The sequence below is a fragment of the Cyprinodon tularosa genome, unplaced genomic scaffold (genome assembly GCF_016077235.1).
Source record: "Cyprinodon tularosa strain WSP-4 unplaced genomic scaffold, ASM1607723v1 ctg268, whole genome shotgun sequence".
NCBI lineage: Eukaryota > Metazoa > Chordata > Actinopteri > Cyprinodontiformes > Cyprinodontidae > Cyprinodon > Cyprinodon tularosa.
Genome location: NW_024038972.1, coordinates 372,228 through 399,823, shown reverse-complemented (window position 1 = coordinate 399,823; position 27,596 = coordinate 372,228). Strand labels below are relative to the sequence as shown.

The following is a 27,596-nucleotide window of genomic DNA, read 5'->3' as shown; positions in this document are numbered from 1 at the left end:
TCTTTATACTTATATAGCCAAACTTTGTAGTTTAAATAGAAAAGCGAAGGGGAACGATTGTACATGTTGACAAGCCACAAATCTTTTGTGTGAATGTCCTATGGACAGATGAGAGGAAAAACTGAACTGTTTGCCAGAGCACATCAGCTCTATGTTCACTTATAGAATAAAAATGTGACATGTCAAGAAAAGAAGACTTCCTACTGTGAAACATGGAGGAGGCTCTGTTACAATATGCAATGAAATCTCAAGACTATCAATGGATTCTAGAGAGAAATGTGCTGCCCAGTGTAAGAACTTGGTCTCAGTCGCTGGTAATGGGACTTTAAACAAGATAAAGATCCAAATTACTCTGCTAAAAACACCCAAGACTATTTTGAAGTGGCCTGCTATGGGCCCTGACCTAAATCCTATTCAACATCTTTAGAAGGAGCTGCAACATGCTGTCTGTCAAACCTGAGCCAACTGGAGCAGTCTGCTCATTAGGAGTGGGACGAAATGCCTGCTGAGAGGAGCAGAAGTCTCACTGACATTTACAGGAATTCTTTGTTTGCATAGATTGCCTCAAAAAGTTGTGCAACAAAATATTAAGCAAAGGGTAACGTCATTTTTGTACAGGCTTGCTTCATTAGTTTATTTTTTTATTATGTTTAAGCATGGTTTCAATTCCATTTCTGACTTTCATTTATACATTTCCATAGAAGTTTTATTTATGACTACTTTATCAGACTTATTTTTGTGACCACGGTGGGGTTTTCCTTCATTAAATGATAGCTACCAACAATTATCTACATATGTATGTGGTATAACTTGCTGAGTAGTTTTAAAATTGACTTGATGCTACTTCATCCCCCATATGTAAAAAATCAAAGACTGTGAGTCAAACTATGCAAGTCATGTACTTATACCTTAACATCAATAAAAAGCAAGATGACAGTAAAATACCTTTTTTATAGTGAACAGTATTTTTCAGTAATTCATAGAAGTTGGTTACACCAAAAAGACACTTTCAAAGACATACAGGGAGTTTACTTGTATCTTTTATAAGTAAAAATTAGTTTTAGTTTTAGAAAACAACACTTTTATTGTATAGATGGTGTGCATAAAGAGTTGGACAGCTTTTACACAAAATGTTAACCATCCTAAGACTAATGTATGCACTGATAGTTTATGATGGTAATCTGCAGAGATCATTTCTATCCATGTTGGCACCTCTAAACAAAAATTACCCTGTTTTAAACCTAGTCCCAACTCTGTAGTCGGGATTTGATTCATGTTGGAAGCATGAATCCACTCTATTTCATTGGAGATCTGGAGAAATTGTCTGGTGAACTTTTAGCGACCTTATTCCAACAGGGCATGTAAATACCACAGTCTACAGGAGTGTTTTGCTCACCATGTTCATCCTCTATGACCAGTGTATTTCCTTGTTGGAGTACTGGCATTGAGATCAGCAGGTGGGAAGGAGAGCTCCTTCAGTGACAGACTGCTGCACCATGGAGCGTTATCACAGATCCTTCCTCCCAGCAGCTGTAAGACTTTATGGGTCTTTATGGAACTTCACTGTTCCCAACAGCCTCAATAAGTTTTTACATTAATGCTGATTTTGCACAGTTTATACCTTAGTCATTTAAATAACATGCTGCTGTCATTTTGCACATCTGATGTTGCTATTTTATAATATCCATTAATGTAAAAATGTCCATAGCTGTATATTGGTTATTTTATTCTCCAGATGCAAAGTTTTATATTCTTAAAACATTTTACAGTAAAGTATTCTATTGTTTGTTTTAATTCTTCACTATTATGTTATTCTTATACATTTTTCTAAGGTCCACATTTGTATGACAATTTTCTTCTGTAATCTTTTTGCTGCTGTAAACACCAGAATTTCCCCATTGTGGGACAATAAAGGGATTTTTAAAATTCAGTTTTCTATATCATTTATCTTCTGATTGCTACTTCTAGAGGGAGGATTTCAACAATCTTAAATTAACTAAAATTGGTAACTTAAACATTATAAGGTCACTCTCATTTTTCCATTGTCATTAGGTTTATGTCAAATAGAGCAACTTTAGGGCATTGAGGAAAGATTCAGAACCTTTATTTACTGCAAAAATATCAGCACTAACTGACTGCTGAATGTATATTTAAAAAAATGCTGTCATAATGTATATTTTGGGCCTAACCAGGTAGCTTCTTGCAGTGCTCATACAGTAATAATGGCCTAAATGAGTTTGTGTAAGCTTATGAAATAATGTAATGTGGCATAGATTTACCTGAGGTGCTGAAGCTCATCCAGTAAGCCTATGGGAATAGCGGACAGACCGTTCAATGATAAATCCAGGCTCTGAAGACTGCATAAACCCTGTGAAGAGAATGAAAGTAGTTTCATTCTAATTTGAAGTTTACCATTTTCCATTGCACCAGTTTAGGGCCGCTAGTGCAGTTTATCTTCGTAGACCATCCTTTTGTTTGTGTTAGTCATGATAAAGTTGTCTTAAAGGAAAGCAGAGATGCCGAAAATGAAATAAAATCCAAGTTATAACAGAAGTTGTTTCTCTTTATTTTTGATTAAGATCTTTCTGGTGATTTGACAAAGTGATTTTAAACTTTATTTCAGTGCATTGCAGTTATCTTTTGTATCAAAGCAATCCTTTCAATCTAAAAACTCCTTAATAATGTTCATTGCTCACCTGAAATAGGTCTCTGTCCATTACTGTTAGTGAGTTGTTGTGCAGAGTCAGTCTTGTCAGGTTGGACATGTCTCTAAACAACCCAGCTGGTAAATTATCCAGGTAGTTATTAGAAAGGTCCAGCTCCTAAAATACAGGAAAATATACATGTTCTGTTTCTGTTTCCAGTACTAAAGTTACTAATAAAACATTACTTGAAAGGAGATCACTTGCTCATTTTGTATAGTATGCCAAGAACGTACAACTGGATTTCTCTCAGAACAGTTGGTTTAAAACTGTCAGCTTCAGCCTTGATATTTCCTCTTGGGTTAAAGTTTTCACTGAGGACATTTCATTTTTAAAACTACTTAAAAGAGACATTTCTTGCTTGGATTTCTAAATCCAAGCAAATCTAGCCATTGCATCCTTGCCTTAATTGTATTTCCTAATACAGTTAAAGAGGCAATTACCTAATATCCTAGAGGTGTTGCGTTGGTTTTAGGTCAGATCGATGTAGGGACCAGTCAAAAGGGAATCAATTCCTTTGTTATTCAGGAACTGCCTACATGCTCTCATCACATGAGGCTGGCCATTCTCTTGAACCAGTAGGAATCCAGGATCCACTGTTCATCTTGATGTCTAACTAGATTTTGAAATGATGGCCAAAGTTGGTCAGGTTTCTAATGCATGGGTTGTAGAGATGTTTGTACCTCTCTATGCATATCCCTCTCCTCCTCTCCAGAACATAATAGATCCACTTTTAAAGCGGTCTTCAACTTTGCTGTCTCCTATATAGTAGTTGGCCTCAGGGATTTTAACTGCATATAATCTCCTTCCTATCTGCCTCTTTTCCTATCAACTGGGAAACAACAAACACTAGTGCCATAATATCTTTCCAAAAAAACAGGAACTGCAGAAATAATGCACACTGTTACCAGCATAATACCATGTCCAAAATGGAGACTGCATTAGCCTTCAAGGGCAATCTTCTTAAAAGGGGCTCAGACCAACAGCTGGACTCTGATTGTGACATATTAAGGGGTAAAAAAGGAGCTGGCAGACTGGTCAGAACAGTGCTAATTGATAATGAGCTGAGCTATGCCAACTATGTGGGATAGATTTCTCTGAGGGCCAGCGAGTCGGCTCATTTAGAGATCCCATGTGAAAACAGGCAAACACTGAACTGCAGTTTACAGTAAGAGCTAATTTATCTAATTTTGTTGGATTAAGAGCAAAGATTTTCTGTTTTTTACTCAATATTCAACTCTTAAGTTTAATTTCTCACATAGTAAACAACATAATTCATAAAATGTTGAAAGTTTAGGCGACTACTTTTTAGGAAAAAGAGATTGATATATGACAACAGACCTCCAAAGAGGAGAAGTTAGCAAAGGATGTGGCTCCCAGTGAGGCAAGCTTGTTGTTGGCTAGCAGCAAGGAGCGTGTTCCTGGAGGCAGGAGGTGAACAGGAGGCAGGGAGGAGAGTCCGCGTCCTCCACAGTCCACCGTAAGGCTCTCTGAGGAGCAGAGACAGGAAGGGGGGCACGAGGAGGCTGGCAAAATCCACGTGGCCAAGAGGCTCAGAACATAAAACACTAAAGAAAGACAGACACTGTTATTTAGTTATTCAGTTTTTATGTCAAATATTTCAGTTTCATTTCCTAGACACTCTGTCTACTTTTAAGACTGACTTAAAACTTTAATTTCCTAAAGCTCATAGTTGGTGGTTAAGGTTATCCTGTGCTGTCTCTATAGTTAGGCTGTTATAGGCTTAGGCTGCTGGAGGACATAGGGATCAATTTTCATCATTATGCCTCATTCTACCTCTATTCTTCCACTCTGCAGTATTTGTTAGTTCAACCCCGAAATAGATGTTCTCTCTTTCATCACTTTGACATGCAAACAAACTTGGTGCACATCTGCTTAAACTTCTCTGTTTTTAGTCATCTGTGGAGCTAGTTCATTGTTACCTTGTCTAACTCAAAAGATATTTATGGATTAGTTCTTCTATGTTGCTTTTTTGACTGCCTCTCTCCTCTTGAACACATGGTCGGTCATGGCAGAAGGCCTTTCACACTAAGCTTGGTTCTGCTTGAGGTTTCTTCCTGCTAAAAGGGAGGTTTTCATCTCCACTGCATGCATGGTCATCAATGACTTGATGAAATCAGCTGTTTTTTCTTACACAATTTTTACCAATGACTATGATCTGATTTAATTGTCTCTGTAAATTGCAATAGATGTTTTCTTTGGAAAAACAAAACCTTTCATTGGCCAGATATTTTACATAAATTGTCTGTTACAAGTAGTAAAAATAGTTAAAATGGGGCAGAATTTAGCAAAAGGCATTGGGTATTTATTTTTTACTGTCAAAAGCCTTTACTTTGAAAGAAAAAGAGAAATATGTTGTATATAGAATTAAGGCAATTTAGCATTTAGTTTTGTACTCTTATTTTTAGTGGAAATAGTTGGATTGGATTTCTATTGTAGTTCTACAAAAAAAAGTCCCTTTCTGTCACCTTCATTAAGCAATTTCTTCACACAAGTCGGTGTTATGTTAAAACACCAAGTTGCATAGCACAATCTGTAAAGTTTTACAGTTAAGCCACAAAACAGAACTTATCACAATTTACTTGTAGTACAACACAGATGAGGAAGATCAACTGCTTTAGGAAAAGCCTTGTATTATTACAGTACTAAAAATGTTTTTCCATTGCATTTGCAAATACATTTTACAGCTTTGTTTTTAATAGAAGATAAAATAGCTGAGACAACAGAATGTCATGCACTGTTTCTTGATTCTCACACTTTACTGTATGTGTGGGCGTAGACGTCAAGTTTACACTACGAGAAACTGAAACCCCATGAATATAAATATAATTTTTATGTTCTCTCTGTGTGCGGGTTTCAAGTAGAAAGCACTCTTGTTAGAGAAATCCCCTTCATCTATATTCATTTTCAAACCATGCATTTCCAGCAGACTTGGATCATTTTTTTTTCTATTGCATTTTACCTCTTTGTTTTGGAATCTTCTCTAATTTTTGCTTATTTCCTCTCTTCTGACTTTGTTTTCTAGTATAAATATATGCCAGAATATTTTTTTTCTACCCTCTGTTTGCATTAAGTTAAATCTGACTGTTGCTGTCTTCATTTGTGTATTTTCTCCCAACAGTCTCTCTTTATATCTCTTATCCCTTCACTTCAAGCCTCTCAGCACTGCTCTGTATTCCCTCAGTGTCTCGTTACACTGGTTGACTTTGTTTCCAGCCTATGGCTTATCGGCACGACTTTTATCTCTCAGTTCATGTGTGAGTGGGAATTCTCTTGTGCAGCTGTGCGTGCATGTGAGAACTATCCTCAAGGTGTGAGGAAAAAAAACAAAAACACTCTAAATTCAAGAGAAAGGAGAGAAAATCTGATCTGCAGCAGATTTTGTCGCATTGATTTTATCAGCATTTGTTTCATGATTCATATCAGGTTTTGTTTTTTTCTTATTAGTTTGTAGTTGTATTATTTAGCGTTATTTTATTTATTTTTTATTTTTTTTTACTTTTCCCTTTAATTTGGATTTGTAGATGGTGGTAAATATGTCCAGGTCTGATGTGTCTCCAGTTATGGCACTGTTGGTGTGTATGGCTTAAATCTATATAATAAATATTCATGTACCATTGTTGCAAAACTTGTTCCCCTTGGTTAAATCCTGCACTGTTATTTTTTATGTTTAGCCCCTGATGTTGGTTTTTACAGCAGACTGAATATTATTTGATGGTGTCTCATTGTCAGTGCCCTCTTGACACCTTCAGGGCTTCATCTGTCTGTAAGTTTATATCCAGGGGCCTCTGGGTGACACTGGACCCAGCTATGATGTCACCACCACAGGCACTTCTGTTACTGAACCCAGTTGCATGTTACCAAGGCACAAGCTGTTTTCCATGTAAGTGGTAGACTTGCTGCTATCTTGTTACTGGGATGACCAGCTGTCCTCACCACAGAGGACTCACTGGTCTGTATTTCTTCCCTCTTCAGTGTTTCACATTGTGCTCGAAGTCTGAGTGCCTTACTGTTTACTGTTGCTCACAGTGCTTGGTAAAATACCCAACTTATTGCTCTGGGTCCTTGTATGATTCAAAAGCATTTCTCACCTTAAAACTTGATTCTTATTTTAGTAAATCTTTTTTTTCCTTAACGTGATGGTTAATTTAACACTATAAAAAACTGTTCACTTTTAAAGTCTTATTTCTAGCGAGCACAGAGCTATGGATACTCTGCATGTAGTTAATTTATTTTACAAGTGACAAGATTTAAATGTGTTGTAATATACAGATAGCAGTGAAAGGAGATCAAACAGGGCTTTGTGTTAATGATTAGAGGAATTTAAATGATTATGCAATGCTTTGTAGAACTGTTAACTTAATATTTTGTGTTTTATTATATTGTTTCTTTATAACAGCCAAATTGAGAGTCTATATTAGGAGATTTTATGCAACACAAAGTAGTTCAGATTTGTAAAATGTAAGAAATTAAAAACAGGGTTCACCCCCATAAGTCAATACTGTATAGAACAATCTTTCACTCTGGTTACAGTTGTCATTAATCTGGGGTGTCTTTGCTTTAATTGTACTGAAGCTCTGTCTATATCTTGGTATTTTGTCAACTGTTTTATTCTCTTTTTATCCTACAATACCAGGTTTAGCATTGCTCTTTCACATCTGTTATGGTTTTGAAAATACTTTTTTAATGTTACCCTACTGTCAGCTTCATGAAAACTATCTGTCATCTGTTTGGTGAGTTCCTCCGTCTCCATGATGCTGTCTTTACTTGTGTTCTCTGTCCTTTGAAGCTTTTTCACAACAGCTGGATTAATAGTGAGATTAGATTACATACAGGAGAACTGTGTTCATTAGTTGGGGAACATGCTGCACTGCATTTTCTAGAGCTGGATTGCTCTATTGGTCCACAGGTGGTCTGCCTCCACACCTGAAACAAATTGTTGAATTACCTCCCCAGGAAGCAGTAAAGTTCTGCAGAGTCTTGCTAATGACCTGATTATTTTGCTCAGGTGCGTTGAAGCATGAGTGAGGGACAAATGGAGCGTGAGATCGATAGATGCATCGGTGCGGTGTCGGCAGTAATGCGGTCGCTTATATCTTTCTACCCCTTTTAAATCATTGGCTTTTATTTTATTTTTTTCATGTACCCGGTGGTTGTCTCCTTTATTCCACTCTGTATTCTCAGTAGTGTAGTCTTTTTTGTTACATTTTTTAAAAGAAACAGTTTTGAAAAGTTTGGTATTCATTCTTTTCCTGCTTTGTGTGTCAAATTTCACGGTTGCTAGGTGACAGAACATATGGGCGATGAAAGGAAGGCTAGACCTATTTGAATTCGCAGCCAAAATGTTTCCGGTCTCCTTATTTTCATGATCATCGAAGGATCCAGTCCAGATAAACCGGGTCCTTGGAGGAGGCAGCTTTTAAAATCAAACGCACCCTCTATCTCTGAGCTGGCCTGGTGTCGGCTTGGGGTCTCTCCAGAGCAGCTGGAGGAGGTGTGTGGATCGGGAAGTCTTGGCATCTCTGATTAGACTGCTACCTTCACGACACTGCCTCGAATAAAGTGGAAGAAAATGGATAGATAGATGGTTGGAAGGATGGTGTTGAAGCAGAAACGTGTATAAAAGGCGCAGGACATCGGACATCCAGCTCTGGAATGGAGGGACTCTGTTCTAGAGGACTATAAAATTACGAAATCTTGAAGAACTCTGCCTTTCCTACTGATTGTTCATAAAACATGGTGCTTAATAAAGATTACATCTGACTAAAATGTATATAATATGTACAAATAAGAATCAGAGACGGATGTGTAATAATGACGTTTTAGCTCCTCAATACAGTTAATCTGAAGCAAGATCATGTCTAATTATTACTAAAATCCAAGTTCTCATTAAAACAGCAGACTTTAGAGAGCCAAGGTTTTGGAGTAACATCTAAGTTATTTTAGGTAATGTTGCATTAAAACCAGACAACTACCAACCAAGCCTTACCTGTGGTAACATAAGAGTAAATACAGACAGAAGGCACAAAAAAGAGAAAATGATTTGGCTTCACACCCGACTATTAAATTCACATTACGTGTTTTCCATCATATGATGAACTGTTCCTCCTGACTCACTTTTTAAAATAGGTGCATAATTGCTTATCCAAGGACATTACTGTCTCACACACACAAACAAACAGGTTCTAAGTATAAACAGGGACAGGGTGTTTGGGGTTTAATTTCTACTTCTGCTGTTGTGATGAGAGGAAAGAGCACATAAGAGCTAGTTTTTGTACATTTTATTTTTTCTCTCAAAGCGGTTAAGTACATATTTTTGTCTTATCCTTCTACTCCCTTCATTGCTTTCTCTTCCTTCTCTTCTTTTTATAATGCATATATCTTCTTTAATCCCCTCTTTGTCAAGTAGACCTTTGATGGATCCTACACCTGTGAGACGGAATTAATATTTTTGGCTTTTAGCGGTGGCTGGGGGGCAGAGCCTTGCGTCCCTCTCCATTTCACGCTGTTTTTTGGAATTTATTATAACAGATAGGCTTGTCTGCTTAATATAGTGGTTGTTGAAAGAAGCCTGCACTCAAACCAGCAGTTTAAAAAGAAAAACAGTTTTATATTGCTGGTTTAACAACCAGTTAACATTGTTTACCATCTGTGATACAACCCATTTTTCTGTAGTCTTCCTGTTTTAATTGTTATTCTACTCTTTTATCCACTAAACCACATTATGAATGCACTTAGCTTAATGCTCTCATTATTTGGTGTTTTTTCCAAACCAAGTACTGAAACCCGGACTGCATTACAGGTGCTGGTCATAAAATTAGAATATCATGAAAAAGTAGATTGATTTCAGTAATTCCATTTAAAAAGTGAAACTTGTATATTATATTCATACATTACATACAAACTCATATATTTCAGATGTTTATTTTGTTTAATTTTGATGATTACAAATGACAACAAATGAAAATCTCAAATTCATCATATCAGAAAATTAGAATATTGTGAAAAGGTTCAAAATTGATGGCCCCTGGTGCCACACTCTAATCAGCTAATTAACTCAAACCACCTGCAAAAGCCTTTAAATGGTCTTTCAGTCTAGTTCTATAGGCTACACAATCATGGGGAAGACTGCTGACTTGACAGTTGTCCAAAAGACGACCATCGACACCTTGCACAAGGAGGGCAAGACACAAAAGGTCATCGCTAAAGAGGCTGGCTGTTCACAGAGCTCAGTGTCCAAGCACATTAATAGAGAGGCGAAGGGAAGGAAAAGATGTGGTCGAAAAAAGTGTACAAGCAAGAGAGATAACCGCACCCTGGAGAGGATTGTGAAACAAAACCCATTCAAAAATGTGGGGGAGATTCACAAAGAGTGGACTGCAGCTGGAGTGAGTGCTTCAAGAACCACCACACACAGACGTATGAAAGACAGCGTCAGAAGCGTCTTGCCTGGGCTAAAGAGAAACAGGACTGGACTGCTGGTGAGTGGTCCAAAGTCATGTTCTCTGATGAAAGTAAATTTTGCATTTCCTTTGGAAATCAAGGTCCCAGAGTCTGGAGGAAAAGAAGAGAGGCACTTCATCCACGTTGCTTGAAGTCCAGTGTAAAGTTTCCACAGTCAGTGATGGTTTGGGGTGCCATGTCATCTGCTGGTGTTGGTCCATTGTGTTTTCTGAGGTCCAGGGTCAACGCAGCCACATACCAGGAAGTTTTAGAGCACTTCATGCTTCCTGCAGCTGACCAACTTTTTGGAGATGCAGATTTCATTTTCCAACAGGACTTGGCACCTGCACACAGTGCCAAAGCTACCAGTACCTGGTTGAAGGACCATGGTATCCCTGTTCTTAATTGGCCAGCAAACTCTCCTGACCTTAACCCCATAGAAAATCTATGGAGTATTGTGAAGAAGAAGATGCAATACACCAGACCCAACAATTCAGAAGAGCTAAAAGCCACTATTAGAGCAACCTGGGCTATCATAACACCTGAGCAGTGCCACAGACTGATCGACTCCATGCCACGCCGCATTGCTGCAGTAATACAGGCCAAAGGAGGCCCAACTAAATACTGAGTGCTGTACATGCTCATACTTTTCATGTTCATACTTTTCAGTTGGCCAACATTTCTATAAATCCTTTGTTTTTATTGGTCTTCAGTAATATTCTAATTTTCTGATATGATGAATTTGAGATTTTCATTTGTTGTCATTTGTAATCATCAAAATTAAACAAAATAAACATCTGAAATATATGAGTTTGTATGTAATGTATGAATATAATATACAAGTTTCACTTTTTAAATGGAATTACTGAAATCAATCTACTTTTTCATGATATTCTAATTTTATGACCAGCACCTGTATTTGCTGGTTGAAAGCCAAATCCGAACCACTTTCACTCAGTCGACGTCAGTCCATCTCACTGTTTCTACTAAAAGCAGTGTGCTATTGGGCTCTGTTTGGGGCTTTTAAGAGTGTCCAAAAACAAACATCCACACAGATACTGTGTATGTTCAAGCATGTGGATTAAAATTAGTTCATTCTTTGTGTGTACAATTGTGTGTTGATGCTCTCTGCTGGGATTGTTAAAGCCTAAAGGCACCATATGGTCTCCCTGTCCTTTCTAAACTCATCTGTTCTCATCGCTCTACTCCTCTCCTTCATCCTTCCATCTCTCTTTCTTGTCTTTGATCTTAAATCTCCAGAGTTCATCTCTCCATCCCCCCACTGTTTGTTTGTCACTAATACTTTCTATTGTCTTCCTCTGGTTTGCTTTTACACTTTACTCTGGAGGGTATTCTTTAGTATTTAACTTTCACTAACTTTCTCATTATTTAGCATCGTTAAGGTTTGAAAGTGTCCTTGCCAACAATTGCAGTTTTTAATTTAGTTTTTTTCTTTTAATCTATAGATTCAGCTTGGGACTCTTGTTCAGCCTCTCCAAAATCTTCATTGAACATTTATTTCAGTTTATTTGTTCTATAAATTAGCACGTGTGTCAAAGGGAAGTTTCAAATGGTCTCTCTACAAGGATAATGTTAATGATTTCAGAATAAGAGAATAATATATATGATGATTTTTAAAAGGATAATTTATGTATAAAAAGTACCTCTTATGCTGGGAATTATTGCTTGTATGACGCTTTTATTGATCGATATCTAAAAGAGGTAGATTAGAGCTTAGAGGTTCAGTCTTGCTTCAAAAACACTGAAAGCACTACAGGGAAGCACATTTTCTTGATCGTTTCTCAGAAGTTCCTATTATAAAACATTTTTTTCTTTCCCAGCATCCTCCTATGAGATGCATGTGTGATGTAGAGATTCTGATTGATAGTGGTTGCCCTGTTATTAAGTGTGCAGCACCACTTTAACAGCTAAATCCTGGTTCATTACTGTTTTTTTCTTCTTTTGGATGAGCTTTGTACAGACAGATCAGTGCAGGTTTGTATATGTAATTGTTTCAGCTGTAAAAAGGCCGGTGTTGCCCTATTATTAAAATAAAACCTTCACAGCAGAATTTTTGAACCATACTCCTTAATCTGCAAAAAAGTAAAGGAATAAAAATTAAGATCTGATAGAATATTATAGAAAGACAAATAGATAAATAAAAATAGTTAGCTTCACACCCTTTTTTTAAAATGTATCATGTTACAACTGCAAACTTTTTTATTCTTATATAGGTTTTATAAAACAGTTTTATAATATCAGCTTTTGAACTTTGAAGACTAGAATTTTTTTTCTGTTCCTGTTTTATTTCTAAATCTCTAGATAAGTCCGACTGGATATGTGTAGTCTATTTTTAAGTCTTTACAGAGATCCACATATTCATACTTTGATTTAAACATTTAACATAAAACTTGCCTCCGAACCACTGCTTAATTTTTTTTTTTTTTTCTCTAGCAAATCAATCTTCTAAAACCCCTGTTGGTTGAGGCAGATGGTCACCCATAACTACCTAGTTCCTCTACACATTAAAAGAAAGTTATTTTTCCACTGTTGCAAGATACTCACTCATGAGGTGTAATTGTTGACAACTCAATGACCATAGTAATCTAGATTTAGTTTGATAGCATTCTTTTTTTAACCTCCTGACATAATCATTTAAATAATGGCTCCATTGTGACTATTTAATCAGATTATTATCTGTATAATCAGATGAATTTGATTTCTGTAAAGTGCATTGATTGTCTTTGTCTGTGCTATATGGAACTTCTTCTCCCAATATAAAATCTTGCAGCTTTCTACATAGCTGCTTCCTTGAATACTCCATATTTAGGCCAAGGTTCCTCAATATTGGTCCTCAAGGAACGGAGTCCTTCACCTTTTTAGTTACGTCTCTGTTTCAAGATACCTGAGTCAAATAGCATGACTCTGGAGAACCGGACTGCAACTGTGGAAGATAATTCAGCCATTTGATTCAGGTGTGGAGGCAGAGACTCATCTAAAAGTCGCAGGACACTGAATCCTGAGGACCTAAATTGAGGAACCCTCATACAGGCTCTTAGGATATATTGTTCTATAACATGCATCCTCAGTTTTGTGGTGGTCCAGTGTCCTGTACATTTCAGATGTCTCTGCTTCCAAACCAGAGTCAAATGTTTTAACTATCTTCTTAGGATGCATCCAAGTTCTCCAGAGTTCTGCTAATAATATGATTATTTGACTCAGGTTTGTTGAAGCAGAAACACCTCATAAAGGTACAGGAAACTGGCCCTTGAGGACCGTAACTGAGGGGCCCCGTTATAACCTCCATCTGCTAACCAACTTGGTCGTGATGGTGCTTCTTTTTCACCAAACATTTAAGGCCATCACAGAACAGCTGCATTTATACTTGCATTTAATTACATACAGCCAATTAAATGGTTATTAGGTGACGTATAAAGCCGATTGACAAAAGTTTATGCTATAGTAAAGGGGACCTAAATGTAAATCCACAAATTGTAGATTTTTTTGTATTTAAAAAAAATTGAATTCGATCCATTATGTTTTCCACTTTAAGATCTGTGTTACTTTGCATTGGTGTTTTACATAGAATCTTAATAAAAGAACATTGAATTTTATGTTTTTAACATGAAAAAAATGTAGAAAGAAAGGATTTGAATAATATTGTGAGGTACTATTATTGAAGGAATAAAAAATACTGTATATGTATTGTGAAATATATGTGATCTAAATTAAGTGTTTACGGAAACAGCTAGTAATGTTACACTTGAGGCTGAGATGGGATGTCCAAGTGAAGACAAGCTGTGAAGGTTAAGTCGGTGTCAAGGGCTTAGGACGGGAACTTTAATGCTGACGCATGAGGCTGATTATGTCACAGTCGTACCACAAAAATGCAGCGGCTGTTTATTCTTTTCTAAACTAACCCTGAAGGTTAAACCTCAGAAAGACAAGATGAGTAATGGAAAGGAGGAACAGTGTCTGTCCTGCAGCTTTAAAATTCACCAGAGAGGAAAAATAAAAAGGGAAAAAAACTTTGCAGATCCATCTTTATCTTCCACCCACTGCTGAGTTTTGTTTCTACAAACTTCTGCCCTGACTAAAACACACAGCCATTTGGGATTTCGCCAACAGACTTGGCACGCGCCTTCAGCGCCTTCATCTTTTTTCTTTGTGTGTATGTGTGAGTCCGTTCAAGCTGAGCATGCTAACGTTAGCAGCTGCCTGAACAGCCAATTCCTGCTTCCATGCAGAGTTAAGAGAAGAGTTAAGTTGGATTGAAGCAACATATGTCTATGAACTTACCATATCTGTTCAAGTTGATGGTAGCAATAGGTGGGGGCAGGCCAGTGCCCCCAGGGGGGTGGATGTAAGGGGGCATGACAGAGAAGTCTGTGGCCTTCCTCTGCAAGAGGAGTGTCGCTATGATGGCATCAGGCCGTCATGCCTGCAGCCTCTGCATGCACAGCAACTGAAAAAGAAATGGCAGCAAATTACCTGAACAGGTAGATAAAATACAAGGACACTTTATCCTAAGACATCCTAAACCCAGACCATATCAAATTTAGTGCTGTGTCACACACACTTTGATCCATGAATCTTTAAAAACCAGCAGGGGTGAGTGTGCATAAACAATCACAGCTTTGAGAGTGTTTACTTGCCGTCCTCCTTTTCTTGTGTGTGTGAAGGTGGATGTGCATGCAAGGCTGAGAAAGGGAGCCACCAGAAATGTTGGGGCCTGAATAATAAATGTCTTTTAGGGGTATGCAATCAATTAGCCTCAACACAGACAGAACAAGAAGTGCTGCTGTCTGGGAATGACTGAGGAAATGAGGGAACAGAAACATGGACACCGAAGGAAATATGAACAAATAGGATTTTACATACAGGTCAGGGTAGATGTATTGACCCCCTCTGGTAGGTTTTATCTCTAAAATAGGTTTATCTTACATTGCAGTTGCATAATCTCCTCCTGACAAGTTAATTAATGAACATCCACTCAATCCAAGTCTATATAATCAGTCAGGAAATGACTCCCACATTAAGGATTAATTGTTTTAACAAAATAATCAGTGGCTCCTGGCACCTCTACCGATCTTTGTACATTAAATGTCATTGGAGGGTTTTTATTTTTATATAAAAGTTGACTTTTGTAGCACAAAGCTTCTTGTAACTTCTAATAATTAATCCAAAACTCCCTGGGTATAACGATGGCATGACAGAGGTCCATTTCTTTGTGCCTCTGGGCACCAGGCTGAACTTGGATCCAGGTTAAAATGCCAGAAAATACAGTGAACAGAATAATAAGAGATGTTAAGAAAAAAGTCATTAGTAGAGACTGCAGTGAGGAGAGGCTTTAACTCTTTTCCTGATCAGAAGCTAAACTCCAAATGATTTTTAATTTGAGTTCTGATCATATTAGACAAAGATTAAGCTTTGCTGTTTTAAGGGACAAAAGGGAAAGGAGCAGCATAAAGAAAAAGAATTCATGCAAAGTATTAATCATAATGGATGATCGAAAGTGATGTGAACTTCTGTTGGTTCTAAATATTTTTAAGAATTTCATCTTTAATAATTAAAAATATGTCAAAATAAACTTTAAATGGTTTATAACATTTTGAAACATGCTAAATCATAAAAAAAAAAGTTCAAAAGGCAGAATTTCACCAATTATTAATTGGTAATATATCCAAAATAGAAAGAAAAACTTAAATTACTTTTTATCATTACTTAAAATGTAACAGTAAAATCCATATAATATCACGGTTAACTTTTAGTTCCTAATTTCCTATTTGCATATCTAGGGAATGCTGATGTCATGATGATAAAATATTTTACTAAACCGAATATGGATTTTCCTTATTAATTGCGACTGAGGAGAGAAAAAACAGCTTTGTCTTCATGAAATGCAGCCTCTGGGCCATTAGTGCAATTTTGAAACATAATCTTTTCCCAAAATATCATCCAAACATTGAGCTGCATGTGAAATGTGCCACTAATCAGATTAAAACTTGAAAGCCTTTGCTTTTTAATTGTAGCTCATTTTGCCTTGGATTCAACTAGAGTTGAAGGTTTATTAGAGGTTCATCCTTTGCATCCTAATGATGTAAATCTCTACCTGCACTTCATTAAAGAGCCTGATAGAAACCAGAATTATGTGTGAAAGAAACGGTTTGGCTATCAAGGTTAACAGGAGGTCAGTGAGAGTACAGCCTGTCAACCAGTCTCCCATGAGTAACATTCATCAATTTGTCAGGAGTGTCAGCAGGTCATTTGAAGCTGGTAAAATATGGAAATGGAGGAGAGGAGAGTGATGAAGGATAAGTGATGTCAGAGAGCTGACGAAAGGAGGGGTAGAAAAAAAACGGAGTGATGATAGGATTTGGGAAAATAAGACAAGGCAGGAAATCCCATAAGGAGAGTTGGAAGTAAAAATAAGTGCAAGGGCATAAACAAGCAGGCCTTAGTCACTCAAGTTATTCAGTCCATGTTATGTAGATGTGGATTGTTGAATGAGGCAAACTTTTACAGTTAATGGTAGCTATCAGACACCAGCCAATATTTAGGCTTTCATATTTATCCAATCTGTTGAACCTTCAGCTTTCTTTTCCCTTTCTTTATGTTCTTGCTCATTCTAGTTCTCATTCTGAATCTCTTTTCCCAACAAAGCAACAGAGGCATGAATTAAGGAAGCTCTGCAGATGGATTTCCTGTACGCAATTAAAGCCAGATTAGCTGAACTCTGCTGGGAAATTCAAATTATTCTTTGTAAACGAGCACAGTAGCATTGACAAGTTAGAAAAATTTACTGTTTTTTTAAATGCAGAAAAGCATCTTTGTTGGAGGCTGCTTGGGTTTACTGAGTAATGTGCTACGTAAAATGTGTTCGTAGCTAGACCCCATAAGAATTGTTGAAGCCCTGATCTAATTAGTGGAAATTAAAATGTCCTCTGCAGGGCCTGCTTTGGAAGATACTTTCAAGTGATTTCGGATTTATTCCATCAACTGATTAATCTGAAATACATAAATTGAACTATAGAATAAATATCCTCCTTGTTGGTCTGAGGTCTTCTGATTCTGTTCCTGATTCTGACTACAGATCCTATGGTACCCACCGCTTGCTAGATGTAGGTACAATTATAAAGAGGTAGAAAGATTAGATAAAGCAGCAATTCTCAGTTTATAAAAGAAAACCAATATTGAGTTTCTGCAGCTGACCTCTGGGGAGGCAGCTGTGCTGCAGCAGTTGCCTTTCTGTGTTGCACTGAGTAGAAATGGTTCTTTACATTCCTGGGTTAAAGCAGAATCTTTGTTAAATTTGGTATAGATTAATTTAAATTAAACTTATGCATGCATACATACATATCTTTCATCAAATGACTATAAAAAAAATAGCAATAGCTAACTCATTCAATATGCTTTGTATGTTCCCATTATCAGCAGTGGCTACATGAGTATGAAACTGTTTACAACAAGGCATGTGTTGGATGGATGGATGGATGGATGGATGGATGGATGGATGGATGGATGGATGGATGGATGGATGGATGGATGGATGGATGGATGGCTAAAGGAATTAAGTGGAAGACGGTATTAACCCAGGTACAAATACAAAAAAGGATGTTCTGAATAATAGGATATGTTTTCAGATAGATTTTTTTTTTATTTCCTTACTTAAATAGCAGTGACACAATATCCTATTTGTTTACTGTTTTATGTTATGTTGGCTGGGTTCTAACCCTCTTTAAGTATATTTATTAAAACCATGAATGTTTAGTGAAAAAGCTGTTTTAGAAACTAAAACAATGATTATCAGATTTCATGCTGCCACTTTTTTGCTTTTAAGTTAAATGCACCCATCTAGTCCTTCTACATGCTGAGTAAACTTTTCCGGGTACTTAATGTGAATTATAAAAAAAAAATAGCTGTGTGTTTAGATAAAATCAGTTTAATTGGAAGCGAGGTGTTATCACACCGCAATTGGTGTGATATTTCATTGGTGCCTAATGTAGATAATGCTTCATAACCCTTTAATGAATCTAAGGCTGTAATATATTTTATTTGATTTCATCCTTATCCAGGGTACCACTAATAGCTAAAACATTTAACTATGTAGTTTTCTCAATTCTGTGAGAAATTGAAGTAGATTTTATGTATATATATATATATATATATATATATATATATATAGTTATATTATTTTATTTATTTATTTTTTTTTACAACAAAGCCTAGATTATAATATGGCAAACTACACCATGCAGGCGCTCAGTTTGCAAGGATGAAGTAACACTCATATTTCCATGTTTAAAGCTATGAAAATTTTAGTCTAATCCAGTATAAAATAATTTTGCCATAGGAGGGAATTTGTAGACTGAAGACACTGAACTGTCAACACCAAAAACTCAGGTTATCATCAAGCATGGAAAGAAATGAAAAAAGATTTCATGGTTCAAATAAAGAATCTTTTTCCTATTTCAGAGATGGGATCACTGTTTATTCTAATGCTAATGCAACATAAAAAAGGAAAGTAACCAAATTGAAATAATTAGAATTGAATGTATCTATTTTCCACTAATTTCAGCCAGGTGTCATTCCAGTTAATTGACAAGACAAAATGGTCTAATTCATGGCTAATTGTTCAGTCCTACTTGCGGTTGTTTATTTATATCCAATTAGATCAAATTTCAGCAAATGCTGTGAAAGGGAAGCATTTTTAATTAATATCTTCCTCAAGAAATATTGTGATACATTTTTGTCGATGGGCAGTGCGTCATACAGTAAATAGGCAAAGAACTAACAAACATCGCGTTTTTACTTTGAATCATAATGTGAAGGTACAGATTTATTTTCTCAGTTCTAAACTGGCACCACTGTCTTTGTATTGTTGAGTAAATCTGCAGCCCATTATTAGGCAAGAAAGCTTAATCATTTTTTATAAACAAAACTAACTTTTATCCCCACTCATCTCAATCCTGCTATCGTAATAACCTCCTCTTATAAAGTTGCCTCTAAATGCAACTCGTCAGTAGACAGGATACTGATTTACATCTCGTTTGGTGAGGACCTTTCATAAGAGAAGGTTAAGGTTCCAGATTAAAATCAGTGATATATTATTATTATTACTATTTGAGCTGATCTAATGAGTAAATTTCTACATTGTGAGATCAATCAATCAATAAATTATTTTTATCTTCCTCCGTAGGGTTTTATTCCCATTGGTGAACATCAAATATACCTTTTTACAATTGGTTCTACAGTGCAAAATGTTAGTTACTGAAATGCCAGAATCATATGCTGTAATTCCAAAATAAACTATGGGAAATATTTTATGCAATTTTAACATTATAAGATCTTGCAGTGAAATTTTAACCATCTTTGGTGCTATAAATTTATATATGTTTCTTTCTTGCATTTTAAATATAATATAATATAATATAATATAACATAATGAATTATTTCTGTGCTTTTCTGTGGTTACATATGGAAAACAAATCATCACTTTATTTATAATGGTTGATGCTTAAATACAAAGTCAACTTACATAATGATAATATATAAATAAAATTATAATAATGAATTTAGTCATCACATTTATAATACCCAAAGCAAAGCATGCACGTTATAATGTTGCCAAATCATTTAACTATGTATTACAAAATGCAAAGCTGAAAAGAAAAATAAAATTCAAATTCAGTTTTAAGAACAGCCCCAGTTTCAGGTTAGCAGTCATGTAACCCTGTTTGCCCATCAGCTCCTATCAAAATAAATGGGTATTGTGGTGGTGAGCCAGACGCTTCTCAGAAAGCTTTTTTTAATCCATTTGACCTGAACAAGAGGGCAGCCAAAATCTACACATGGACGTTTTTAGTTTACACACTCTGTAAATACACGGGATGGCGCTGGCATGTTGGGGAATCAAGTAACACCTCCACTGTCTATCCTGTTTTAAGTTTCTCATATTGTTTCCCTCTGTTAAATATGGCCTTCATGCGAGTTGGTGTATAAAAACATGGTGAAATAGTGCCATGTAATTGTGACACCTCTCTTGTGTCATATAACGTCTATAATCCTTCTGCACAGAAGGATTTGTCCATGCTTGTTATTTATACCACATGCATATCTGTCAGATATGCATGTTAAAGCCTATTTCTATCCTTTGTTCATCTTTATTCAGATTTATATACTGTATGTGGCCTGACTCAGAGTTAAATCTGGGTGACTGGAATTCCAGCCTATACAGTATTCCTCCAAATAAGCAAAAGGGGATATTTATCTGGGTGTTGAAGAATCTTTGTGTGGATATGCCAAGCTGGTTCCCCAGGGTAAGCAGCTTTAGAAATAAGTGTTTCAAATCCTCTACTTTGAGCTATACCTATAACTCACTTTATAAATGCTCTAAAAGCTATAGATTTTGTGATCTAGTTATGTCAAAACATGCTCGTTAATTCCTGTCCTGCTGTGTTCTACAACAATAGTTGCTAACAAGGTGCAGCCAAGCGTCCTAAATCAATTTTTAATGTATTTCTTACACAGGAGACCCGAGAGACGTTCACACTCCCAAACAAACATGCACTGCTCAACACATGCTAGTATAGTGACAAATGCAGTCATTGACGTCTTGCCAGAAACATGCTGCAAAAATATGCATGTGGTTTTACCACCAACCATGACTAACAGACTTGTAAATGGCTGCAATATGTTAAGCCTTTTTTATACTATTTCTTTAATGCGAACTTAGACAGACCATGCTTCAAAAACTGCATTGTTTAACACAGACGACAAGCGACTTGAAACGTTTCACAATCTAGACATATTCCAACCAATTTTTTTAAGTATTTAATAAAGACTGTATCTGATCAAAGCAAAGTAGTGAACACTCTCTGAATGGAGAAAAATTCTTAATGCATTTCAAAGGGTTTTATAAGAAAGATTCTGAGAGTATTTGTGCATTTTTATTTTTACCCCTTTTACTCAGTTACTCCTGAATACAAGCCAGTGCATTGGCTGGTCAATGTCAACGTGGCCAACGTGTTTACTAGGGGTTTGGGGAAATATTGATTTAGCGATATATCGTGATTTTTACCTGGACAACATAATATCGATCTTTTTTTTTTTTTTTAAACCTCTGCACCGCCACTCTGGCACATAGCGCTGTGGAGCCCATCTGCTGTGCAGCGCAGAACACTCTCTGTAGTTGGGGCAGTCACAATTCAAGACGTGGAGGGACTCAAATCCAAAAGACCATGGATACCAAATTAACTAAATGATAAATACCTTCTGATGAACATATACAGAATTTAATTGGTAAAATAAACCCTCTAATTAGTAAATGTTGTCCTCCTGTGTGTGTGATTTGATTTTAGTATAGCATTCAGCTCATTCAATAACAAACAGTATCATAAAACCAAGAACCATTAAAGATGGATTACTGATTAAATAGTGGTGATGTTATCAAGGCTCGTCCAAAGCTTTAAACATCTCACATTGTTCTGTTCTAACAAGGTAGATTATCTTGAGCACGCCATATCATGGTAAAACATGGAGGTAGTGGCATTATGCTGTGGGGATGCGTTTTATCAGCCTTAAGCAAATGACTTAACAGAAATATAAACATCCAACCAGATTTAAAATGCTACGGTTTAGATCCAAGATTATAAGAAAAGTTGCAGATGTAACTCGAGTAGAAGGTATTTTTTCTGTGTTGCATGCCACACTTTTCGGGTATTTATTTGCGGTTGGTTTTTTATTCAACTATGTATCATTTTTCTTCCACTTACAATAAGGCACTACTTTGCTCCTGTTTGTTACATTCAATCGCAAATTTGGGTTTAGTGTCAAAATGTAAAAGTTTAAAGGGGATGAGGATGTTTCTAAAGCACCATATGTGGGTTTTTTAATACAAGCAGTTTTTCTTCCAGATGCAGTCAGTGGGAGCAAAATTACTACTGGTTTATTGCTTTAAACGTGGTTAAATCGATTCCCGATTAAATGCTTGCAAAAATTTATGGATGTTTTCACTGAAGCCATCGGGTCGGTTCAAAGTAGCAGCCTTGTTGCTCATTAGACATGCCAAATTACTGCACCACCCATATAATCACTCGGCAATCTTAATTGTTTTCTCTTGGAATGATGTCAGGATGTGTTTGTCACTTGACAGAGAGTCAGACAAAAGATAGAGAGACACAAAAACCTTGGGGACATTACAGTAGCTAGGCAAGGCCTCACAGTCACAGCATCATCATATAATTACAATGCAGCTCCACAGAGTTAATCACTTTTACATCACACATTCTGGAGAACCATTAGGGTTGATAAGTGTTGAGAGCCAGTAAAAAAAACTGCAGCACTACAGCTTCAGACTAAGAATCGGCATCATTTATTAGCATCAATCAAATCGCTTTAAATGGATTATAAATACATGAGGTAAAGTGGAGGTTAGACCAAAATAGCACATGCTGGAATATGTTAAATGTCAACAGGTGTTACTGTCAATGTTGCAAAGAAAAAGATATAGGTTTATACTGTTTACATTGCAGTATGCAGTAGTTCAAAAAACAAATTTACTCCTATTTGCAGCAGTAACGTCACAATATTGCTGCAGTTTTAGGTGCTGTAGAAAACATGACACAGCAAGTGGATGAGTTTTACTTTAGAGGCAGAGGTGGACAGGAGCTGTGGTTGGTTTTCTGGTATTTTTATATCAGTCATGACCGTTCAAGAGGTACTTGCATCATATCAACCATAGCTAGGCTCAGTCTTACAGGTCTACACCTGGACTTTATCACACAAGAGAACAATTTTGCAGGAACCCTATTATTGCTTTATGGAAGATTATTTAAACGGAAATTTTTTGGTAATTGTTGTGGTATTTTTAATTATTTCTGCAGAGCCCCCCAATGTTCACCTGTTTAGGAATTGTGTAGCCTCCCCTGGTTTGCTGGAGTAAAAAATGACTAGATAGTGTGATTCTCTTTGTCAGGGTTGACATAAAGTCAACACTTACAATGAGCTGCAGGCATTTTAAGATTATTTGGGTTTTTAAGTGTGGCAAACATTACTAACACCATCTCCAGACTTACCTTTTCACCAGATACCTCAGTCGACACAGCTTACAGCCTGCTGCTTTCAGCCATTCATCCACAGATATTGTTTAGATGAAAAAAACGTCAAAAAAATTCCCCCAGGACAAAACATTGAAGGAAAAACTGTCAACGCTTCAGTTCAAGGAAACCATTCACTCAAGATTGAGATCAGCCTGTTTGTCTCAGCCAACAGATGAATTCTGCATAAGGAGAATTTTTCTTTGAAAAAAAAAAAAGGGATTGTAGGAAAAAGGTAAAGATGGGCTTAGAAGAATGAAGGATAGGGGATAGATCCTTAGAGCGGGAAGGCTGGAGAGAGTTAATCCTTTCCTTCTGATGTTTTCTATGTATGAATGATACATCCAACGCTGTCCTGCTCCCTGGCTCGTGTGCTGCAGTGTGTGTGAGAGGCGTGAGCGTGTGTCTGGGAGAGAAAGAGAGAGATGGAAAGCAAAACAGGGCTGCTTTGCTGGCGTCATGCATTACCCCTCTCTGTGTGTCGCTATGTTTGTGATTTCAGCTCTAAGCCTCATCCAGTGTGTCTTAAAGCTCTGGTGCCCTCCTCTCCCCTTCCTGTTTCTCATATGTGCGTGCAGGAGAGGGTGTGTGTGTGTCTTGTCAAATATAGCAACATTAGTGCATGCTGCCTCGTCTGCCTGCAGCTCTCCGACAGTGACAGAGAGAGGGCGAGGGAGGTGGAATACAGAGAGGGATAATACGAAAGAGTGAAAGCTGTGAAGGGGGAGTGGAGGGAAACAGGAAGAAATAGGAGGTATGGGAAGGCAGAAGATAGGCTTGGAACGGGTTGATAGAAGGGGAGGGCAGAGATGCTAAATAGAAAGCTTGCAATGAAAGGAAAGGTAGAGGGAGGGAGGGATCTGATGATTTCAGAGAGGATGAGAATCTCCCTTCACCACATGGGCTTTTCTCCTCCCTTGATTTCTTTTTTCTTTTTTTTTTCCTCCTTGTATTCCCCTCATTCGCCTTTCATTTCTGTTTAATTCCCTGAGGCATCTCTCGTAACAGCTGGCTTTGTGTGTGTTTCTCTGTGTGTGTTCAGAGCAGGATGGCAAATTGATAACATCTTCCATATTAATGGACTTAAAGAACCATAAAAAAAAAACTATTAGTAAAGACTTTTACTGCTCATGCTTTTTTGTCACACTTATATTTTCTATTAAGAATTAGGATGAAGGTAAGAAAGTGAAAGAATTAAAATTTCATGTACACCATATTACCAAAACTATTTGATCACCTACCTCGACTCACATAGGATCTTAAGTGACCTCTTATTTTTAATCCAAAGGGCTACTGTCAAATTTTGTCACCTTTGACCAACATAAAACACATTTTGATGAATTTCAAGATTGTGGGGGAATTATTCTTTGGACTTACCAGACAAAAATCACATTCTTTGACACTTTCTTCCTGTTGGAATCGTTTTGAAAACTGACTATCCAGACAAATAATGTAACAGCCATTAGACATGGTTGTGATAAATATATGGTACTGTAACTGCTTTGCCGTGTACATGAATAAAAAAAAAAAAAAAAAAACTGTATTTTTGCTTCCTACAAGGAAATCCTGAAGGAGAATCTCCAGCTGTCAATTCGTCACCAGTGCTTTGGTTATACTGCAGGATTATGACCCAAAGCACATGTGAGCTGTTAAAATTTAAACAAAACTAAGGAGTGCACGGTTATAGTCCAGCTTTACAGAGGCTGTTTATAGTTAAAGGTCCATTGACGGTTATAGGAAATCTGCAAAGATGCATTTATTTAATTTACATCAATTTGTGCTACTAAAACTGAAGTAGGAAACTGCAGTTTATAATGCAGACATTTTTTTTTATTTCAGTTTTTGTCTCATTATTGGGCAAGGTGAGGTGTTGAAGAGAAACAGTGAGTTAATGGATTGGGGAATTTTGTGCTTGTTTACATGGAACCATGTAATTGCTTGGCTGCTCCTTTACATGGACTGAATCATAGCAGACACACATAAAGCTGTTAATGAGCATGTGAATCATTTTGCACTTGGCAGTGGGGAAAGGAGAGGATTTCCACAAGGAAATCAAACCACAGGAAAAGCTAGAATAAACATGTAAATTAAAAACGAATATCTGCTATTTTAACCTTATTGTAAAGATTTTGAAAAAAAAAAATCGATAAAAAGCAAAACATATAGATTTGGAGTATTTTAAATCTGCAACAACTTTTAAAAGATCCTGAGATTTTCATGTCAAAGATCTTCAAAACGTAGAGATGATGATAAAATGTCTCCCTATGCATGGAAACCTTATATACCGTTTTTCCATGTCTGGGTAAGAATGGAAATGATGGAGCTTTTTGGTGCTTAACAAAAACTGTGATTTTTACATTTGTAAAGATATCAATATATGTCTTTGATTTGCTACATCACATTGCAGTTTGTTCAGTACATGTGAGCAATATTTTCCAAATTTTTTTTCAAAGTTTTGTCAGTTTGAGAAGTAGGCTAATTTGAGCTGAACCTTTAGTTCATTACTGTGGTCTGGTAACAATATCAAAAACAAAGCGAAAGAACATCTTTCGAAAATAATTTTTTTCGAAAAAAATTTTTTTTGTATTTTGGGAAGCACAGAGGGAGTTTCCACGTTTGCAACACAGCTTGTCTAAGTTGGTCTTAATTCCAGATAGGGCTGGAAGATATAGAAACAAAGCATATCAATAAAAAATGCATATTGATCAATGTCAATAACTAAAAGATTCTAGAAACATATAAGGTTCGATTTTCTGACTATGTAGAAAATTTAGAGGCTTGGATGTGTGACTTGACCAGATGTGAGACACCGATTGCAGCTCATTCTGAGCTGAGTTTGAGGAAAACCTGGCAGCCTAGAGCTTTGTATCGTGGATCAAGTTTGAAGCCAGCAGCTGTTTGAAGCCAGGTTTTTCAACTGCAGACAACTGCATGAAGCATGTTACTGCATGAGAATTGTCCTTATGCCGCTTGGACACTTAGTCGTATTTATCACAAAAAAGAAAGCCCAGTTTAGCTTGCTTTGCCTGCTTTGTTTTGGGAGAAGTTTCTGAAGATTCCTCTGAAGACATGAGAGCGTACCATGGCCAACATCTCGTTGTCCATCGGGTGTGAGCGGCTTAGATGATAAAACAAGTTGGTTGTGTTACCAGACTTTTTTTTTTACCAGTCCCCTGCAAATTTTACAAATCAATGTTGTTTGGTTTCTTTCTGACTTTCTATAAACCGAAAATTGCCAAACTGGCAAATTTCTAATACCCTTCTTTGGGACAATTTGCTCTCCCTCTCCTGCTGCAATATCTTCACGTGCTCTATGTTGTAATTTAAGAGGATGGCGCTTTGTGATGGAATGCCTGGGTCTACGATTGTGTTTGGTTGGGAGGGAAATGCTGACTGTAGCATCAACCGACAAGATAGACCACAATGAAAGGGAAGGAAAACTGTGTTTCTATATCGAACTTTTATCAACCATCTTTTCTATTGCGCCACACGTCTATCAATCGATATATATATGTTGTTTCGTGTTTAGTGGAGCCTACAGTTACGATTATGTTTTGATTTCAAATAGCCAGAACTTTTTATAAAAGCAGCACAAAAAAATCTAGAAACTGCAGACAGAAAAGCTGTGAGTTTTTGTGACTAAAAAAACACCCTGTACACACTGTCTGCAGTGTGCAATAAAACTGATAGCTGAACAAATACACAGCATGCTTCTTCCACTACTAATTCAGTTGGGAACTTTTAATTGTGGACAGATATTTTTATGTTTGTCTTGCTTGATGAAACTTTTTTCCCAAATGGCTTTTTGACATGTTAGAAAGTGTGGATTTCTAATTAGGTTTGTAGGAGATCTTTTGGATGACAGACTTATTTTTTGGTCAATTTGGTTGTTCTATGCCAATGTAAAACCGGCTTCAAAATTGGACAGTGTCCCTGGTCTTAAAGCACATCTTTGTTATGGCAGGCCAGAGCTTTGCTGATATTTAAATTTGTCGTTCCCATTTAATTTCCTTTATTGTGGCTCCAGTGGCTCAAACTCTGACGCAATTTCTTGAAACACTGCTAAACATTTATTGAGTATCCATGAAAGCAGGTTTTTATTCTGAAACCCATAAAAAGGCCTGTAAAAGTTATAATAGTAAAAATACAAGCAGAACTGCACAGAATACTGCGCTGTCCATGGTCCTGAACCTTGAAACGAAAGTGTGTTTAATAATGGGAGGTTGATATCTAATGTGACAGAAATGTTTTAATTACAAGAAAATTTATCTCAGCTTCTATTTTCAAGGTTTTATAATGGTTAATAAACAGGAATGTTGACATTTAGCTTGAT

At 36.7% G+C, this 27,596-nt stretch overlaps 2 protein-coding genes across 2 annotated transcripts in view; one reads left to right on the top strand and one right to left on the bottom strand.

Moving 5' to 3' along the window:
- The window catches only part of lrtm2a (leucine-rich repeats and transmembrane domains 2a), a 28,077-nt gene extending 4,141 nt beyond the window's left edge, over window positions 1–23,936 (bottom strand). Inside the window, exons 1-5 of the mRNA XM_038289369.1 lie at window positions 23,243–23,936; window positions 14,466–14,631; window positions 4,044–4,270; window positions 2,697–2,822; window positions 2,280–2,368 (exon numbers count right to left, since the gene is read on the bottom strand). Coding sequence (XP_038145297.1) covers window positions 2,280–2,368; window positions 2,697–2,822; window positions 4,044–4,270; window positions 14,466–14,541 — 518 coding nt within the window. The 5' untranslated portion in view covers window positions 14,542–14,631; window positions 23,243–23,936. The remainder of the gene's footprint in view (window positions 1–2,279; window positions 2,369–2,696; window positions 2,823–4,043; window positions 4,271–14,465; window positions 14,632–23,242) is intronic.
- cacna2d4a (calcium channel, voltage-dependent, alpha 2/delta subunit 4a) overlaps window positions 1–27,596 on the top strand; it is a 106,105-nt gene that overhangs the window by 45,106 nt on the left and 33,403 nt on the right. The window lies entirely within an intron of this gene.